Here is a 21,360-nt window from a genome sequence, read left to right on the forward strand (position 1 = left end):
ATAAGAGATGTCTGCTTCAGGCCACGGTCGCACCACTCGTTTGGTTTCAATAATCCGGCATAGAAGAAGTGGTCTCACGGCCAGAGCTGCCGTCTTTAGAGCTGGGGAACCAGGTTCGAACCTCAGCGTCGGCTCAGTATCTGTAATTCTGGCAAACCACTTTAATCTCCCGGGCCTACCGAAAATGAAAGTCCTCTTGTGTAATGTGATGCTTATGTGCGCTCCAGTACATTCGGGTCGAGATCGCACTACATAAATCTACAAAATAAATAAAGGTCAAAGCTGGCGACGTTGGAACTGGGAATCTAGGTTTGAGTCTCTGTGGCGGCTGAATATATTATTGTGATTGCAACTGGTGCTCATGGATAGAGCTCGCGCTGTATAAAACTGCACACAAAAAAAGGAAAACGAGCAGACATCAGCGCTGTGAACCTGTCGCTCATATTAATATAGTGGGCCCATGCGTATCCCGCGAACGCGCGAGGCAGTAGCCGTAGGAAGGTGGGCGCGCGCTCGCGGCCTGTCAGTCGTCGCGCGGCAGCTAAATGCAGCGGAGTGGTTGGCGAAGAACTTCAGGCGTTGCTGCTTCCCAGCAGCCCGCGCGGGCAGGAAACGACAGGGGGTGTAGACCTGACCACCCTCTTCCTGCTAGACAGCAAGCTCTGCTCCTGCAAGGGGATGAGCCCCACTGGGGAGGGGGCGAAACTCTGAATAGGAACTACTCAAACTAGACTAAGGTAAGAGGCTGGTTGTCCCATCAGCCTTTGATCCTGATGCTGCCGTCGCTTAGAGCAGGAGGACCCACTGGCTCAACATAGTGGGAGGTGGTCCCGCTTCTGTAACTTGTAGGGCATGTTATTATCACCACGAGGGGCACATACCTCGCTGCCACCACTTGTAGGGGTCTGACGCAACCAGACAGCGGGTCCCATCGCCCACAGCTGTCACTATTAGGTTCACTATGGCAAGCACCCTGGGGCTGCCACGAGCTGCTTGTGCCAACAGAGGCAGTAATTTGGGGGGGGGGCTGAGCAAAAATTTCGGGGGGGGCTGAACTTTAAGCAATTGGCAGAGTGGAGCTGCAGGGGCTCTTAGAAGGGGTGAAACACCAGCGAGGCCTCATTAACATGCAAATGGTCGTTTAAAGACCTGTGAAGTGCTCGGGTGCGGCTGCTTTTTTGCCCGGGAAGGTGTCTCATCCCGGGCTGCCACACACGCCGGGGGAGGGGGGGGGGGGGGGGGGCTGAAGCCCTGTGAGTCCAATGGGTGTTGCGCGCCTGTGCGGTGGCCACGGTTAGCGTGGAAAGAAATCAGAACCTATTGCGATTACCACTAAGCGTCTGCCTTGTGACTCCACTGGTGTTCGTTTTATGGCTAAGTGTATTTCATGTGTTCCTGTATGCGTCACGGTTGATGTATGCTTTGTTTATCTGTGGTACCGAGTGAATACACACTTTGTTTTTATTTAGGGCGTAACCGTAGTGCACTTGTAAAGGAAATAAGTTATTTTGATACATTGATTATTGGAGTTTTGATAATTGGCCGTAGCTCTGTTATACTTTGCGTTGGTTGGACCTATGCCCCTTTTAGGGTGGCGAAGGTCGGCATTTTTCTGTTCCTTCAGTGCTCTTCTGTTCGCGTTAGTCAATAAATCATGTTTTAAGTGACAACAAATCGCTTATATAAAAATGATTTTTGGACATTATGTGACCATATAAGATATTGGCCACATCTTATTATGACCGTCAAAATCAAAAGTGACATTGTACATTTAAGCTTAAACACCTCTCGGGGCTTTTTAGAGATGGTACTGTTGATGGAGAAACGGCCATCTGCCAAGCGACCCGCCTCCTTCCTTAAACTAATGTACTTTGTCATATTTGTCTACACATTGTCATTTATTTTCCTTTATAATTGACTTTGAGCATGTGAAATTTCGCATAACAAGCCCTAAGAAACGGCAGAGAGATGTTAACTGTTTTTATTGCAGCCGAAGCATCTCACTTAAAACGCTCAACACGGAAAAGTCTGACTGAGACACGGTTATTAAAACCAGAATGTAACTCTGCTAGGGAAACATGACCATGAAATTGGGTCAGCACAAGAACACAACTGCTTTACATTACACGTTTTCATCACACATCTGTAAATATGTCACACACATTTGCAGTTTCAGGCACACGGAGGTGAGGTTAATTTACCAGAATCACACTTTTGTTGGTCAAAAGCAAATTGAGATAATTTAAAATACATATCTCCCACTCAGATTTCATCCCACAAGCACACATCCCCCTTCACTTTAAAAAGGGGAGTGGGAGGGGAACTGTCACTGGCTGCAACATACAGAATTTTCAAACCTCCTACCACCCTCCTAAATATCTTTAATGACGACCTCTGGCGAAGTGTCGCGGATACCCTATTTGTTTTTGTATTCCGCGGTGATTCACACTGAGGTGGACGGTGACGTTGCCTTTTGCCCACGAGATATGACTAAGCCTCCCAGTATAATGTTTAGCGCTTTTGGAACCGTGATACTTAAGTTTTTTTTGTAGTTCGCTATCCTGAGGCTGAGAAGTTGCATGTCTTTCATTCTTCCGGTCTACTGTTAACGAGGCTTGTGGCTTTGTTTGCTCACTACGTCTCGAAGGACGTTTCAAAACGTCCTAAATATTTATTTCTGTATTCTAGCAGCAATGCATTTTTTGGTATAAAAAAACAGTCACTTGTTCGCATTTTTGTTATATGCCCTTTTTGGGTATTTATTTTTCCAGAATTGCACGTACTGCCTTGCTTTTGCTGCAAAATTATCTAATGTTTCTCTCCTACACTGTCAGTTTAGCTCTGCCAAGTGTTCAAAGAGGTGGATATGAGAAAAATGCTGTTCATGTGAAGCGCGTTCACAGACAGCATTCACAAATCCCAACACTCTGCACGTGCCAGCAGGTCTTCCGGAGAGGAGCACTCAACGAGCAAATGCTGTTCATGTGAAGCGCGTTCACAGACAGCAATCACAACAACACTGCGCGTGCCCCAGTCTGTCTCCCTTGAGAGGCATCTCGGCGACAATAGGTCTCGAGAGCGAGACCTAAAAAGGAGGGACAAAGAGAAAGGATTAACCACTAGCAAACGTCTAGGCTCAACCTAAAAAATAACCCAGACTCTCCCATGGTATTGAGGCTATTAGTTTTTACTTTTCCAAAAACAAACTCCTGCTTTGTAGGTTAGTTTTTGGAATAAAGAAACATTTAAAAGTTCGGTGTTAGTGGTTGTATTCAATGATGGAAGTACACCAAACTTTTAAATGGCTTTGTGTAAACCACCATGAGGGTGGTTCATATAAAACCACAGAGTTTAACACAGGGCTATCTGCAAACTCAAAATCTGGCAAGTAAAGTTAGGGCAGGGTGACGGACGTAAAATCCTCCATCAGCCTGACTGCATTTGCTCTGTCCTCCAACGTCTAAATTGAGCCTTCAGTGTCAATCTCACCATACGATTTGTACAGAGCAAGCTCATGTTTTATGCCTCCCTTAAAAATATCCTCCAATGTCCATGCCTTAATCTCATAACTTTGGCATATTAACAACATCAGGGTAATGGTATGTCAGCTTTAAAAGGGTCAACGCGAGCGAGCTTTAAAGGTGACATTACACATCAATGCATAAAAGTGGCTATAAAGGTCAACTCTGAAGTGCCTATGGCATGTGTGCCATGACATGTGAACTTCAAAGGGGCAACAGCACTTGAAATAATTGACAAATGGCATATATCCAGGTATACAAGTGGCATGTATGCCTACCAAAACAGCAGAAGTGAACATGGAACTGCAGTCCGGTCTGCACCGTCACTCGCAATGATGGGTGTATAGCAATAACAGACACTGTAGTACTTCCAAAATGGTTATATGTATTGATTCAGTGCTTAAGGAGGCTGACAGCTCGATGTCCTTTTTTGGGAGGACAATATCTTGCCTTCGGCTAACCTTGGGATGCTGAAACTTCATTATGAACAGTGTAGGTTTTCTCTGCCTGATTTCAAGCTGTACGTTCACAACTTCAGCATAATAGGGGTAAATATTGAAAACAATCTTCTGGAGGATGCTTAAATAGTCTGAATTTCAACCTGTTTTTCACTTCCCTCAGACAGGCATAAACGTACCCCATTTGGTGAAAACGATGATAAAGGTATTCAAATTGAGACTGCTGGGAAAATGCCCAAATTTTTCTAGAGCACCACTGTGGGCATTCCCTTATTTTTATAAGCTCAGTGCAAGAGCATCAGTTACAAAGTCAATACAAGGTGAATGTGAAGCGATGGGCCACTTGTTTGAGAATGGATTGTTTTTTGTATTTGAGATTGTGCATAGGAGCGTTTTGGAATTCAGTGGTGTGAATTTTTGAACTATGAAAGACAGGTAACAATAGCAAGTCAGACATTGGATGATATCCTTGCTTACCACCTGGAATGAAAGATAATTGGGTATCTGGTATCACATGCACAGGGAGTCCATGCAATTTCTCTCCTAATCATGACACTAGTGAGCGATAGCCCCAAAATGCAATTGGCTCTAAAAGCTGCATGGGATATAGACCGTTAGTCACTGTTGATAGTAGTTGCATGGGATATTGTATGCAAAGAATATATTGGGCAATGTGCAATTTAAACTTGCACAATTTTATCTCCTCCACAAAATATACATTACACTAGTGATTCTAGTGATACATTAAGATCTAGACATCCCTTGGGGGCTTTTGCCCTAGATGCTAAGAAGTAATGGTTGCATTTACACATATGACATGGTCATGCCCGATCATACTTGAATATTGAAAAGAGATGGTGCCTCAGCAGAATGCTCAATCTTTAATTTTTGGGAGCAATATAAAGCACAGTATACTGGTTCTTCACCTGAGACCTTGTAAAGGAAGGATGAAATACAAATTTGTTTCCCTGCATTTTTTCCTGACTCACCACAGAAATGCCACCCAATGGTTGAAAGAGACTGGTCCCAGGTCAGTCTGTGGTGTAAGTATGTGATGAGGTGGACAGTGGCTGGGGAGCTAAACGTGTTGAAAACTATGAGTGATGCTGAACTAAATGAGGTTTTACATAATTAGCAAGCACAGAATATGATTTGTATCAATAAAGTGTGAACTGATTTATATGGGGTTGATGGTATTTAGGCATGGTGTCTGGCTGCTGCTAGCTTGATCACTGTTGCACCCTTGACTTATGAACCTGCACTGCACCAATTTGTGGTTTGCTACTTGCCTTCTGTATTGGGACAAGTAGAAGATATATTTTTTAAAACTGTTGGCTCTTAAGCAGCTAAGTGACCACAATTGGCCACTGCACAGGAGCCTTAAATGGAACATTGCATCTGTGCCACGTCTGCATTTGAGCCCCAAAAAGGCCTTTGCACAAGGAGGCTATGGCACATGAATTTCAAAAGGCCACAGCACCTTAGGCTTATATAGAGACTGTGTCACATTAGTCTTTAACCCCTTCGCTGCTGCGGACATTCCGCTGCAGCGCTGGGGGGGGCAGGGGGGCAGCGCGGCGGGCCTGTGCTCATGACGGAGCCGCTCCGTCATGAGCCACAGTTGAGCTGTGCTCATGACGGAACGGTTCCGTCATGACTCCGCCCATTTGCGTTGTCGCCCCGCACAGGCGGGGAAACAGCGCCGCGCAGGCGGAGCGGCCGCCGGCAGGATTGTCATGACGGAACCGTTCCGTCATGAGCACACGACAACCGTGGCTCATGACGGAACGGTTCCGTCATGAGCAGGGAAGGGGTTAAGGGCCATCTTTCAGAAAAAGGATCATGGCACATGTGCCTTAAATAGGGGCATACCGCATGAGATTTAATGGGACCACGGGTCATAAGTCTTTAACAGGTCAAGAATTGTCCCCAAAAAAAATTGGCGGGTCCATCAATTTTACAAAAGCTATAAAAGCATCATGGCACATCCGCCTTGAAGTGGCAATTGCATAGCCACTTTGAATGTGTAATGGCATGAGCATCTTAAAGGAACTATTGAAATTAACCATAAAGGGAACAGGGCACAAAAGATTTTAAAAGAACCATGGAATAAAAAAAACTGACCATGGAACAAGTTAACGCAGTCATCTCCTCCTGCTTCCACACACTTCGCATGCTCTGCGTAATCTTCAGATAGAGCCCAACCAACACCAAAAAGACTGTCACTCAGGCACTCGTCACCAGCTGCCTCGACTCAGGCAATGCCCTCAGAAGACTCCAGATCATACAGAACACTGCTGCCAGACTCATCCTGGACCTCCCTAAACCAACCTACATTGCCCTCCAACTCCGAGACCTCCACCGGCTCCTCATCCAGGAAAGATGCCAGTTCAAGATCCTCATGCACAACTACAAAGCTCTCCACGATCTAGGACCTGCCTACCTCAACCATCGACTGAACGTCCACCAACCAACCAGACACCTACCCTCCTCTTCACTCATCCTCACACCCCCCTGCATCTGCCACACCCACAGCAGCGGCCACTGCATCTCCTACATCGCAGCCAAGACCTGGAACTATCTCCTCCTCCATCTCCGTACAGCCCTCTCGCTGGCAGACTTCAGATACTCAAGACCTGTCTCTTTGACAGAGACACAGTGCCCACATACCCCCAGGGGTGACAGAGTGCGCTTTACAAATGCTGATGATTGATTGCAGGCAACCCATGATAATCAGCTTGTGAAAGAGCAAGTCAGTGTAAGTCTAACTTCCACATTATGACTAAGTACCCTAAGAGCCTGATTTATAGTCTGACGTACAGTACTCCGTCTGTCAGGGGGATAGAGGATATTACCTCAATCATCCTCACAGACTACCGGCCATCCAATTCAGAGATGACCAACAGCGCAGCTGTTATCTCCAGATTTTTTATGAACTCGTCGCTGTTGCAAGTTTGGGAGGGGAGGGCGGGGGGGGGGGTCATTATTTATTTTTCCTGTGAGCTTAAGATCCACCCAACTTTAAATGAAGCGGGGGGCCCAACGGTTTAGAAGACAGAGTACTTCGTTGAATTTGAGACGGGGTACCGTGTTCACCAAACTCTAAATCTGGTCCTTCGACTTCTGCCAGTACCAAGCTAGATGGACTAGCTACCTACTACTTTTATGGTAGACAATATTGGCCTTCAGACATAGCCATCTAGCTTAGCCCAGACAAACTAATTAAATTATGTAAGATATAGCTACACAAAATTATAGCAAAAAGCAATTAGTGCACCAGACATGTACTCTTACTAAAGGTATGTTATTAGTTCAAAGCAACAAAAGGTGGATTTGCAGATAACCAAAATATTTCCAAACAGATTAAAAAGAAAACTAAGCACTGAAGTCTAATCCTCTACAACCTTTGTCTGAGCCTGTCTTCCAACAGTGACATCACTAAAGTAATGTTGACTGCAAGTTGCTTGAATGCTGCTTATGTGTTATGAATGAAAGTATTGTTGACAAAATGGCAAAATGTTTTGCTTAACTGCAGCTTTGCCATGCACATTGGACATTATTGAAAGATGTGGCAATCTATAACTGGGATTAAAGAAGACTACATTCATGGATTGTTCTCTAGGTTTTATCACAACACAATCCTTTGATGAACCTGTGGTACATTCCTCAACTCCCTCCTTCATATCTTGATAAATAATAAATTCACTTGCACTGATTTTGCTGATTGAAGAAGACTTATTATGGCTCAGTAACTGAAACTATGATTAGAAAAATCCAGTCTTCAAGCCATGATTTTGAGATTCTTCTGCAATCATTGCCAAACAAATCATAGGTGTCACACATAAACTTTCTTTTGCCTCAGGCAGTTGAACAGTAACAATCCATTCTTTCATCAAAGTGTTCACAAATGATTTGTTGGTATTATGATTAACACCAAACTAGACTATGCAAATGCAGTATTGGGGAGACTACTTAAATTCCAAATTGAATGGATGCAGTAGGTAGAGAATGATATTGCCTGCCTGGTCCTTAGACTCGGATAGTAGGATGGTGATTCGACTGGGCTGGAAACAAACTAATGCGGTGTCCATAGGCAAAAGGATTATGTTCAATACTCTTTGGCACATTTACAAATGTGTGTCTGGAACAGCTGCACCATTTCTTTGGGGAACGATCACCCACAATAAGCCTACTAGGGCTCTTCAATCAGCCTTGCTTTGCAGACTTACAGGTCTAAAATGAGAAGGATGTTGGAGGTTCACTGTATTCGACCCTGGTCTATAGAAATCCATGCCCCAAGATGCTAGGGAAACCATTCACTCCAGAAACAATTAAAGACTATATTATTCCATTGTAATTCAGTTTTGTTCACCAAGCATAGCTTCTTCACTCTTGGCACTGTTTGAGCTTTTCTTCCTTTTAAAATGCTCTTATTAATTTTGAATAGGAAATGTAGACAACAACTATTTAGCAAGAAGTGACAAGTAATTAAGTTAATAAATAAATAAAATTAACAGGCCAGATTTTTGTATTGCTTAATTGTAACAAAGATAACAACAGCCTTTTCACCAACTTTTAATTGTCAAGTTTGACTATAGGGGTGCAGCGTACGTTATATGATAGATCACATACACATCAGTACACTTTAACTAGAAAGTAAAATTATTATGAAAATGTTATGTCTCTCTCTCACTTTCCCCACTTCCATGTGTGCTTTGTTACCAAGTGAACACAATTATTTTGTTTCCCAATCAGAGAATACAGTATTGGAATATCAAGTCTTGATAGAGAGGGGGGATAACTGACCAATAGGCAAATTGTTTTTCCAGTTAGTGTCCCATTTGGGGGTTACCATAAAAAGTGACTCATGAAGACAAGACATATATTTAATTGGGCCACATCATGCAAGTACCTCTGCTTATCTCCAAATTTGGCAAATTAAAAATGTCCAAGTCCATAGCTCCTCCTCCTTTGGTCGACCCTTCTGAGAGATCGAGAAGTACAATCTGTTCTTCAAAACCCTGTACAATGAAAAAGGAAATCATATTTGGCTTCTGATGGATAATACGCCTTATTAAAAGAGGAATGCTTTTCACCTGGAGGCACAACCAACAAAGTCTTAGCTTGCTGCGGTGCAGGTGATAATTATAATCCTAGTATAAGAGAAGTTTCATGATAAGAAAAAAACATGTGAGGTCATGTTCTCTGAACTACACGATACATATTTGAATTCTGTGGACAAAACCTGGCCTTAGATCCAAAATTGAATGAGAAATGCAGAGTAACATTGATATCCTTGCTTTCAGATTTTGCCAGGATTTATTTGTATTTACTATCTGTGAAATTGAAGACTCCTGATAGAAATACTGTACGTAGCATCAAGCGGTACATTTAAACATTCAGGGTAGCTACAGAGAAAGAGCGAGGGAAGATTGAATATACATGGTACATTAAACCAGTAGATTGAACTGGAGAGACACACATAGTGAGACATGGATCCAAGACAGTATAATTTGTTAAATATTATCTAAATACATAAATGACATTCTTATGTGGGGGTTATATGTTTGATCCCACCCCTTTCTTCTGGGCTCTATAGAAGCTTGGTAAGAAATAACCTAGCTCAATTCACCACAGTGAAAAATAGAGCTCGATTGCTCCTTAAACTCTTACAATGGAATGGGCGTGAAGACGGTGTTTGAATTCATACAAATAGAGTATATAAATAGAGGGAGAAAAAATTACTGCATATAGGCCTAATATCGCCGTTAACAACATGACTCTCACTTTGTTAATCCTTCTTCTTCTACCTTTTACTCAATGTTACTTGCCTCCACTTTTCTCACTTAATCAACCTCCTTTTGTCCCATTCTCCCTCCTCTATTTGTCCTGCTTATTTTGTCCCATTCTCCCTCCTCTATTTGTCCTGCTTGTCAAACATCTCAAGGTCTGCCCATTGAATTGTCCCCTCTCTCTCTCTTTCTCTATCTTCACTAATGCTCTGTTCTTCGCCAGCTTTACCCACCCAATTCTAACACCTGAATTACTTTTTCTGTTCACCCACGTATTTTTCTGCCACTTCTCCAACCTTCCTTTCTGCATCTTGCATTTCCCTCTACTATTTTTCCTACTTCCTTTTTCACCCATTTTTTTCCCCATTCTATAGCGCAGCTCTGTCCTCTATTTAGACTCCTGTTTATGCCACAGAGTCCTCTTTCCATGCTTCTCTTACTTCTACCTTTTGCCACCCATCCCACATCAGCTACTCCACTGGTATGCCCTAGTCCCATCTTGGCGAGTTTTGCCATTTCCCAACCCTTCTTGGTTCCATTTGATCTTTTCGGGCTTCATCTCACAAAGAGATAAAGCCCCGAAAGAGTACTTAGGACCTAGGCTTGTAATATTCTGTGGGGAGAGATCAAATAGTATTGATGTTGGTATGTGTGTTAAAGGGATCTTTATGCCATTTTCTCCCTTGAACAGGCCAGCTCAAGAGACACATTGAAAGAAACAAGAGTCTGGCTGGCCTTTCTCTGTTGGCCTGCTCTAAACAAACCTGCTTTGCCAGGGTCTGACATCCTTGTTAAGTCACAGGTGTTAAGAGGCAGTTTTGTCTATAGTGCGCTGTACAAACTATCTCCCTTTTTCCCCTAGACTCTCAGATCCATGCTGGGGGTCCACAACCTCTTTTAGGGGAAAAGCAGGATCTATCTACACTAGAGTCCTCCAATTTGTTCAATAAATCATTGGAACTAAGCGTCAATCCACACTAGTTATTTAACAAATAGTTCTTTTTGCCATCTGAAAGTCGTTTTTTTTCTAAAAAACAACTGCTAATTGTATAGCCATTAAGCCAGAGAATTTTGGGGCCATAATTTATTACAGCTAACTATTAACAGCGCAAGTAATTAAACATTGCTAAATCAAACATTAAATACACTGTTCCTGTGCACAAACAGCATAAGAGGCATCTGGTGAAAATTAAATTGTGTTTCATTTAGTACAGTCAAAACCTGGCTGAATATGTATAATTCAATACAAAATAGCTCAATGGATAAAAAGCAATTTATATTGGCATATTTTACTCTACATTATGAAACTCAAATTTTCCATTTATAAATATTGGAAGGAAAAATATTGGTTGTGGCTCCTAAAGCTGTTTTTTCCCCAGAGACTCTGATTAATGATTAGCCACAGTGGCTAATGCCCACAGTAGGAGTTAATATTACCCAATAAAATAGATTTGTAGAAAGTTAACAAAGAAATGTATGCAGCAGCTGCATGACTGGAACACTTTTTCAGCATTTCTTCCTTAATAACAGGAGAACTACAAAGAGTTGGAAATTTAGAAGCAGAACAATCTATTCACGTGCAGCTCTGAGTGACAGAGGGTTTGTTTTCATCAACAATGTAAACTAAAGCAGCCTTCTTTGATTCAATTTGATACAATTTACAGGATACATAGAGCAAGTGAAATAGCAATAAAATGTGATGCATACACATTTGCAATAACTTTTACCATATCAATATTAATGCACTAAAAATGGATAACACATGAGATTAAACAAGCAAATTGGTTGCATAGGCAGACATTTAGATGGGGATTGGTAGGCCAGGTGACTTGTGAATTAAGAGCAAAATAGAATGAATAAGTGTTTGTTTCTCTGATGGTAAAAACATTCAAAGTTTTATCAGTATAATTTCAATGAACTCAGTCCATGTGCTGTGCATCTCCAATTATAGAGGCTTTAAGCTGAAGTTCAAAATCAGCCTGCCCTGTTTGAGCAGTGAGGATCAGTCAGATCTACTACAACACTGCCTTCCCATTAAAGAAACTTAAATCCAGTCACAAGCGATGCCTGCCACCTGGTAAGGAAAAGAATGATTTTGGAAGTTCAAGCGTTTTCTGACTCTTACATTAAACAAACAGAAAGGTCAAGTGGTGGGACATTTTAGGCAAAATACAAATTTGACTGAGGCTGCTCTTTCAAATTTCCAAGTTATTGTTTATGTACATATTCCTTACCATTCCCCATAAAATGCTTCATTAAACATGTCTAGAATGGCCATAAAGAAGCTTTTATTACTGAATACAGATTAGAATTAATCTGCCTTGCTCAAGAAGATTATATCTTTTTTTGTTGATACAAACTCATTGCATTACATTAGCCTAAGGGAAAAACCTTATTTGTACAAAGATAAAATTAAATCATCTTTATTAATAAATTGTATACCTTAGCTAAGATTGCCATCACACAAGCTATGCCTAGATCTCCTCCTCCGATCACTGTAATTTTTTTTGCTTCACCATTTTTGTGGTCGCCAGTTGCTGCTTGGATCTTGGAGTTCATATCAAGGTCTGATACGCCTTGGGAAAAACAAGAAAATACCATTTAAGTACTTATAACATAATTAGCACAGCATTCTGTTTTGCTGGGAAAGGACCAAAAAACTGATCTTCAATCAGATAAGATCCTCTCCCTCTTTGATCAAGATTATTGTATGTCATCTTGTACAGTCTGTTCTTCCTGTTATGCAGTAATCCTTAGCTTTCTTGCTAGGTTTGTACGCTACATATACCACTGTATACATACTAGTAAGGTATGATCATAGGCAAGTTCACATGCCTAACACACTGGCAACCATCTTTGCCAAATCAAGACCATCCCACAAAAAATATATTTCCTGTGCTCTAATTGCTGAAACCAAACAGAAACTGAACAAAACAACCATCTAAGTACCTCCTGGGTAGGTATGAGGTAACAGGCTTGCCTGGTAGGTACTCTATATTCATCTACTACCCTGAAGACTAAAAAGAGATAGAGATAAAGTAAGGCTTGAAACTAAAATCTTTAGGGCAAATGTGTGCCTACAATAACTGTACTCTCTAGAGCATAATCCAACATTATTGCAAACAGTGGGAACAGGGAAAAGTGCTGCCAAATAATCTCTCATGTGGAATTATGTTTTTTAAATTCCACAAAATGTACCACAGTGTTCGTTGGTGGATGCATCTTAGGGTTCACACATAAAGCGCTTCAACTTGATCTCAAAGCAGTGAACCCTTCAATATACCACTCCTTCGGGTATCTGAAGCTGGCAAAAGGTTGACAAAACTATTCTGTGATAACAACCGTACCCATAGGAGTCCACCTCTGCAGCATGTGTATCATTACCCTAGCACACAATTCAAGCCCACATGTACTTGTAGGTACTGTGCAACATTCATCAATCTCTCTCCAACCAGCCACAGCTTACCTGACAGGGAAAGTTAAGTCCATGCTACAGGATTTACATTCCTCCTTGTTACGGCATACAAGTCCCTAGGCACACCTACTTTTACCATGGATCAGCATCACAAGAGCAGACCTTGTGCTATGGAATGTAAGCCAATACTTGCTAGACTGTTGGTTTTCAATTAAACTTGTGTTAGTAAATCAACATTAGGTTAGCACATTAGTTTTGGCTCCCTTAAAAATCTCCCCTTTCTAATTTGGTGAACAGTGACCGCACTTTATACTCTACAGATTAGTTTCCTCCTCCTCTTCACCTCTCGAAAGGCAGGTGGATGATGGCAGTGGAGGAATCTTGCTCACCCAGGTCTCTCAATTACCCAATGACCTGTTCAATCTCTGTTCCCATGCCAGCTTCATCGTTCATGAAAGGACACATGGAAGTCTCAAGTTTTCCGCTCTGAGCTTATTTTACATAAACTTCACCTTATACTAGAGATGCTTTATAGATTCCATTCCACAATTCTGAAATCCTCCACGGTTCTGCTCAATTTTTGACAAAGGAATGAGCTGCACAATATCAGGGAGCAAAAAGAAGGGGGGTTTTGACCTGTGGAAATAAATCGTCAGACGACTCAACCAGAAAACGTATTAATTGCTCAACGGTATGGTATATAATCCCAAAACATTATTTATTAGCCTTATTTTAAAGCGAAAGTCCCAATCCCCAAGGTTGGGGTCAAGAAAGCAGTGCATCGACATGCAACAAAATTACAAGACATCTACTACAAAAGACAAAATTAGACAAAATAAGTTAAATGATACAATACAAACATATATATATATGCTAAAATCCCTAAACAATGGGAAGCCTCTCTCTTGCACAATGTTCACATACATATGTATGCACTATAGACTAACTCCTGAGGCGGAAGCCGGGAGTCGTGCTCTGCATTTTCTGGTATTTCCCCATTATTTCTTTTAACTGTAATAGCGTTGTATTTTAAACCTTTGCTCCTGTGTGACAGTGACCACTCTGGACATATAGCGTTTGTGTGCTTACTATTTGACCACAATAACACACGTAATCAGGCAGACATATTGGGTGGGGTGCATGCTTAGCGCGCTAGTCGTTTGTCTCTAGTCGCTATAAGAAGACCATGATTGCGCGTGCGCGCCGACAGCCCGCCGGAGGCGCGCTAAAGGCAAGCCCGTCTGCGCCCGTCCACACCCAGCCGTGTCCAGGTACAGGAGAGGATGCCACTCCTCTGGTAAGTGGCGGTAGCAGTCGTATCACTTTTTCTGCAGATTCTTTATGGGCTATAAGAGATGCCTGGATCCAAAAGAGCCATAAGCATATCATTTGCTTTCAGAGCTTTCCTAGAGCATTGAAAGGCCCGGTCGTATGTCTGACTTGTCGATTCCCTATGAGGACCCTCTTAGGGGATCTGCGCCAAGGGGGAGTGACCCCTGTTCATTCTATAGCAGGGTCAAACAATGTATTGTGTAATGTAAGGTCCCTTGCCAAACATCCATTTCAAATCTGGGATCTTATCACCACGAATAGCCCTGCCTTATGTTTCCTTACAGAAACCTGGCTAAATTCTACGAACCATCCGCAGGTTTATCTGGCTATTCCTGATTACTACCAATTTATACACTTAAATAGGGAAGGGAAAATAGGCGGTGGCATTGCAATTGCCTTCCAGAAACATCTTAAAGTGAATTGGGTGTTCTCGATTCAAAATGAATGGCTGGAATTAGGAATCTTTAAGGTTATCGAGTCTTCTACCAACTCCTGGCATGGCGCTCTACTGTATCGACCCCCTGGAGCTAAAGCCAACTTTGCGGACCTCCTAGTTGAACTTATAGCATTGCATGTAGTGGCTTCTAATACTTTTCTTCTCCTTGGAGATTTTAATTTTCACGCTGAAGATTCCTCTAATCCAGAGGTTGATAAATTGTTCGTTGCACTGAACTCGATTGGTCTGAGTCAGCGCGTGGTGGGCTCTACTTACCAAGCTGGCCACCTATTAGACCTAGTATTTTCTAATGATGACCACTTGAAGTGTGCCTCCCCCCTTTCTCTGACTTGGTCAGACCACTCATTGATCTCATTCTCCTCTAACAAGGCCTGGGAAAAGACGGGTGAGCCTCATAAGAGAGTACCCCTGGGACAATACAGAATGTGGCGAAATCTATCTATAGAGGCTTTTAACAACGCCTTCTCGCCTTCTGGGGAAATTAACTCTTGTGACCCCTCCAAAAAATTGGAAGATCTGAATACTGCCCTCTGTAGTGTCTTTGATGTAGTTATTCCATCTAAACAGAGCGCAGGTATAAGGCGAACCTCCAGCCCCTGGTACACAGAGGAGCTTAGAAAGGAAAAAGCCAACTGTAGGCGTCTGGAGAGACTTTGGCGGACCAATAAGGAATGTCAATCTAGACGATCTCTGGCCATCTATCACCTAAATTTGAAAGAAGCGAGACGTGCCTCAATCATCAAACAAATAGAACAAGCTAGTGCACAACCATCTATCGAATCTCAGAATCTCTGTGATTCATTAGCATCGTTCTTTAGGGATAAGATATCCACAATTTATAACAACTTCCCTCCAGAGATTCCTTTAACCCTAGATCTGTTGTCTGAACCCATGGGTGAAGCACCAACAGCAAAGGAGGCCTGTCTGGAGCAGTTCGAATTGGCCACTATTGAAGAGGTTATAAATGGCCTTTCTAAAGCAAAATCAGGCTCCCCCAAGGATTTATATCCCCCAAAAACGATGGCACTCATAGCCATCAGCTGTGCTCCAGCTATCAGTGATATCTTCAATTTCTCCTTAACCACGGGCATCATCCCTACAGCTTGGAAAGCGGCAACTGTCCGGCCTATCTTAAAGAAACCTTCAGCGGACCCGTCCATTCTCTCCAACTACCGCCCTATCTCCCTATTACCATTATTGGGTAAACAACTTGAAGGCATTGTAAATAAACAACTTTGCTCCTATCTTGAACAGAATGGTATTCTAGACCCCTCACAATCGGGCTTTCGGAAAGGCTTCAGTACAGAAACAGCGGTACTGGCAGTAACTGATTCACTTAGACAAACAGTTGATGCAGGGGGTTCAGTAATACTGATTCTTCTAGATCTCTCTGCGGCTTTTGATACCATCTCGCACAAAAAGCTGGCGGAAAGACTAGTCGATGGGGGCATCAAAGGAACGGCTTTGAAGTGGTCAACACACTTCTTGTCTGAAAGATCTCAAATAATTACGGTGGGGCCTTACTCCTCGCCGAAAATGCCGTTAAAGAGGGGTGTTCCGCAAGGTTCCTGTTTAAGTCCGACCCTCTTTAATATCTATATGTCTCCTCTGCCGAAGATAATTGAACCGCTGGGTTTTGACATCATCTCAAATGCAGATGATACGCAGCTCATGTTCTCTATTGGAGATAATTTAGAGAATGAGAAAATCCGTTTTGCTAACGGCCTAAAGACAATATATGACTGGATGACGGCCAATTATCTTCAATTAAACCCAGACAAATCAGAGATCATGCTACTAGGCAGAGCAGCGGAGGTCTGGACAAATGATTGGTGGCCCACCCAATTGGGTGCTGCCCCTATTCCTAAGGCTTCAGTCAATGATCTGGGAATAAAAATCGATAGGGCTCTGTCGATGAAAGAACATATCATCAACACATCTGCCGCATGTTATTACAGTCTACGGCTTCTGAGGAAAATTCCTTATATACCCACTAACCATCGTAGGGCCTTAGTACAGGCTTTGGTTACAAGCCGTTTGGACTACGGCAATGCCCTGATGGCAGGAGTAGGTGTGACCCTCCTAGCCAAATTACAGGTAGTTCAGAATACTGCTGCAAGGATGATTTTAAACCGACCTGCAGGAACTCCTTCTCTACCGTTACTTAGAGAACTACATTGGCTTACGGTGAAAAAGAGATCCTTTTTTAAGATCTGCTGCTTCACCTACGTAGCATACAACAATAGAGGGCCTCTCTATCTACAAAAAAAATTGTTTAAATATTCTCGCTCAAGGGACCTTAGATCTAGCTCTCAGGGTTAATTGCTAGTCCTCCGTTTCCGCCGTTCCCGAACGGGAGGCAGATCTTTCTCATATCTGGCCCCAAAATACTGGAATCAGCTTCCCTATACTCTACGATCCATCTCCAGATATGAGTTATTTAAGAAAAAACTGAAAGCCTTTTTATTCTGATTCTTCTGCTAGTCCTCCTTGCTGGCTTTCTGTTCTGGATTGTTAGTCTATTATGCAGCGCCGAGATGCCCCAGGGTGATTTGAGCGCTTTACAAACGAAATAACATAACATAACATATGGCTGCGAAATCTCGATATCAGACGCAGTCCATATTAGAGGTATTCCATTGGTGAGACACTTGCGAGGGAACATCCTGCTCTCAAAATATAATTATTGCGTCCCATATATTTATACAAGAAGATTTTACATTTTTATCTGACTTCTCCAATATCAGGGAGTTCTACAGCTCTCTGAAACTAAGCTAAGCCATGACACTGTACAGACAAGAAAAGTGCTGAAAGAGATTGGAAAAGTTTTGGTGAGCTATCAATCCACAAAGCAAGCATGCATCAGTATAGCATGCCACAAAACTGTGGGTCTTCAACCAGTCTGAGGCATCAGTAACATTCTTTGATGGTGTGTGGAAGGAGTTACTTCCTGAAAAGGAGTTCTTTATTTTATTTATTTATTCAAAATTTTCTATAGCGCGAACATGACCCAAAACCTTTGGTGTCAGAGCGCTTTACAGTTCAACAGCATTCAAATTCAGATGATATACCAATCTTCAACACCTACTAAAGGAATAGGTCATAATATTCCAGTGGCATATTCTAAAACTTACAAATAACACACAATTTTAATTACTAGACATCAACTAGAATTACCGTAATACAAGTCAAGTCTCACTTAAATTTCAAAATAAAACTACGAAAATTACTAGCTATCCACAATTGTTGTAGTATATGTGAGATTAACAGAAGGTGTCAGAAATGAGGATGATGGTCAGTGTTGGCACTAGTTAGAAATTTCCATCTAACGCAGTGCATGAAAAACAATGAGAGATACGGACACGCCCATTAGTTGTCAAAATATTTAAGTTATTCTTGAAATAAGTGCCATTCTCTTTGCTTCCTTTTCACGTGAATAGCATAGTTAACTTGAAATAATCAATACATTCAAGAAAGTTAGTGCTAACCAAGTCTCGCTGTTATTTTCTTTAAAATGCAAAGTGAACAGGGCATGTTTATTTTACACATGATATTAACAAATGAACATTTGAAAACTTTCTGACAAATATTTTAGAATAGACATTTAGGATCAAAGGGCCTTGTTCCCTTTTTTGTTTCTTTTTGGACTTAAGACCAACAGAAGAACGATTGCACACTGTATACTCATATAAACTCCAGGAAGATGAGGCTGAAGAGTTTATATTCTCTTGAGGTTGTGAATAATGGGGAGCAGCTGGTTCATGTTTCCCAGCTTGGGATTGTGCATCTCAACCACTAAGAACTATGATTCATTGGTACAGATATTTCAGCAGAAAATATACCTCCAAATACAGCAAAGGTAAGCTAGCATCTGTCACAGTTTACCTAGTAGTGTCTGAATTCTAATTTTCAGAAGCCCTTTGCACGTTTTCAATGCACAGCCCTATGCCCTTAGACAAAGCAGCCCTTACCCTCAGCACCAGAGCAATATCAGGCCTAGAGAGAGTGTCACCCACTGAAACAAAGGTGAAGCAAGGGCTACAAAAGATGCAGTTAAGGCAAACGAAAAGTTGTTTGGGCTATTTGGAGAAAAATTACTCATACATGGCAAATGTTATAAACAATCTCTGCCTAGGCCGACTCCTGGTGGCACGCAGTGCTCGAAACTCCCCCCACTCCACCCCCCCCACACACACATGGACCATGCACAAAACCTCGGCATCATCCTGGACACCTTACTCTAAATGAATTGTCAAATTAATGCTGTCTCGTCCTCCTGCTTCCACACACTCCGCCTGCTTAAAGAGATTTTCGAATGGATCCCCACCGAGTGCAGGAAAACGGTCACCTATGCGCTCGTCAGCAGCAGACTCGATTATGGCTACGCACTCTAAGCCAGCGCCACCCAAAAACTCCTAAAGAAACTGCAGAAAATCCAGACCGCCTCTGCCAGACTCATTCTGAAAATCCCCCACCGCAGCTACATCCCCAGTCACCTGAGAGACCTCCACTAGCTCCTGATCAAGAAAAGAATCACCTTCAAGCTCCTCATGCACACCTACAAAGCCCTCCACAACGCCGGACCTGCATACCTCAACCACCTCCTCTCCTTCTACACACCCAAGAGACATCTCCGCCCCGCCCAACTGGCCCTGGTCACCATCCCATGGATCTGCAAGACCTCGGTTAGAGTAAGCCCCTTCTCCTACCTCGCTTCAAAGAACTGGAACTCCTTGTTTCTACATCTCAGGCAATCACCGTCACTGCCTCAATTCAGGAAGGACCTTAAGACCTAGCTCTTCAACTGAACCGCAGAACCCACCCCACCCCTCACAACACCTTGAGACCCTAACGGATGAGTGGTTGCGCTTTACAAGAAACCTGATTGAATAGCTTATTACTAAATTCAATTAAATGTTTTCTTTATTCAATCACAGGTAAAGGATCATTAAAGAGCACATCATAAAGTACAAAATACAATAAAGATAGTTAAAACATGATTAAAAAGTTATAAAATGAGCACGCATTGAATCAAGTGCACTGCTTTTCATTATAAACATGCCAACAACGTAGAGAGACAATGAGTTCATCAAAAATCAAGTGTATAATTACAATAAGGACATATTAAAAGCCAACAGACAGACAGAACTCAGATCGAACCCAATAGCAAGCATGATTAAAATAACATTGATTTTCGCAGCCATACATTTTTTTTTAAATAACTAACACCTTTGCATACCAGGTGGCACTCAAGTTGCTGGAGAAAAATCAGCGCAACACTACATCTCCTGATCTTTTGGTTTCTCAATGGTGGCATCAAGTGCTGTTTAGTCAAGGAGGCATAGAACTTACAAAAAACATACAAAGTGCAACAACGACTGGGGAGAGGTTTTGCCACATAGGCATAATAAAATATTATAAAATATTAGCAGGTGCAAATTGGCCCCGCGTAAAACCTAGCAGCCATCTAATTGATCCAGTTCGAAATTGTGTTAAAAGCGCCCTTTCGCAGGGATTCTGGAAAAACACCAAATAGAGGGCTACGGCATCCACTGTTTGAATGAGACAAAACTCTCTGACGGAAAGTTTAATTAGCTCCTCCCTCTCTCCACAGTCCTTTCTACAGTCGAGAAAGCAATCCTTTAGCCGCCTGTTGTCCCTCTTAGTGATATTTCTAGGATTGTCAAAATTATAAGGCAACCTAGGGCAAGGGTGGTCTCTCTGAACCAGAGAATTTTGAAACCGTGATGACCCAAGAGGCAATCAGAGATGAGACGATTAACGTTGGTCTCTTCATGTAGCCAAACAGAGCACCATAGTAATAAGGCTAATTTGGTCCCCAACATATTCTAGGCCAAGCTCCTGATGTGCAATGTAGTGGGAGGTAGAAGGGGGAACATGCAACAACCGTCAAAACTCTCTTCTGCTTGTGCCTGTGCTGTATCACCTTTTCCCCAAACCTCTGAGCCATAAATCAGGGGGTGAAGACACATCCTCCAATACATTTCGAAAATGGGGCTGATAGGCTGCCCCCACCCCCCAAGGTGGTGACCAGGAAGAAGATGGTTCCAACTGCACAAGAGTAGTGATTTACCCTACTCGTAACACACGAGTACCATGAACAAACCTCATCAAACATTACCCCCAGATAAGGGAACTGGCTAACTCTAGCAATAGATTTGCCACTTATACAGATAAGGCGCATTTTAGTGTTCTTGGGTCTACATCTCATTATGCGTATCTTTGAAAGTTTAGTCCGCAAGTCCAGCTCCTCCATAAAATTCACAAAGGACGTGATCAGCTGTTTAAGGCCATTTGCAGTGCTAGCCAATAGCACAGCATCATCCACGTAAAGGAGAACCGGCATTGGCTTATTACTCCCTAC

The 21,360-nt window shown here is 42.4% G+C and overlaps 1 protein-coding gene across 4 annotated transcripts in view; it reads right to left on the bottom strand.

Annotated features, from left to right (window-relative positions):
* The window catches only part of UEVLD (UEV and lactate/malate dehyrogenase domains), a 367,733-nt gene that overhangs the window by 108,810 nt on the left and 237,563 nt on the right, over window positions 1-21,360 (bottom strand). For all 4 annotated transcript variants that reach the window (XM_085648047.1, XM_085648046.1, XM_085648048.1 and 1 more), the window contains exons 6-7: window positions 12,214-12,347; window positions 8,892-9,000 (exon numbers count right to left, since the gene is read on the bottom strand). In XM_085648047.1, the coding sequence (XP_085504173.1) occupies window positions 8,892-9,000; window positions 12,214-12,347 (243 nt within the window). The remainder of the gene's footprint in view (window positions 1-8,891; window positions 9,001-12,213; window positions 12,348-21,360) is intronic.

This window comes from Triturus cristatus, chromosome 3_2 (assembly GCF_964204655.1).
Source record: "Triturus cristatus chromosome 3_2, aTriCri1.1, whole genome shotgun sequence".
NCBI classification, from domain to species: Eukaryota; Metazoa; Chordata; class Amphibia; order Caudata; family Salamandridae; genus Triturus; species Triturus cristatus.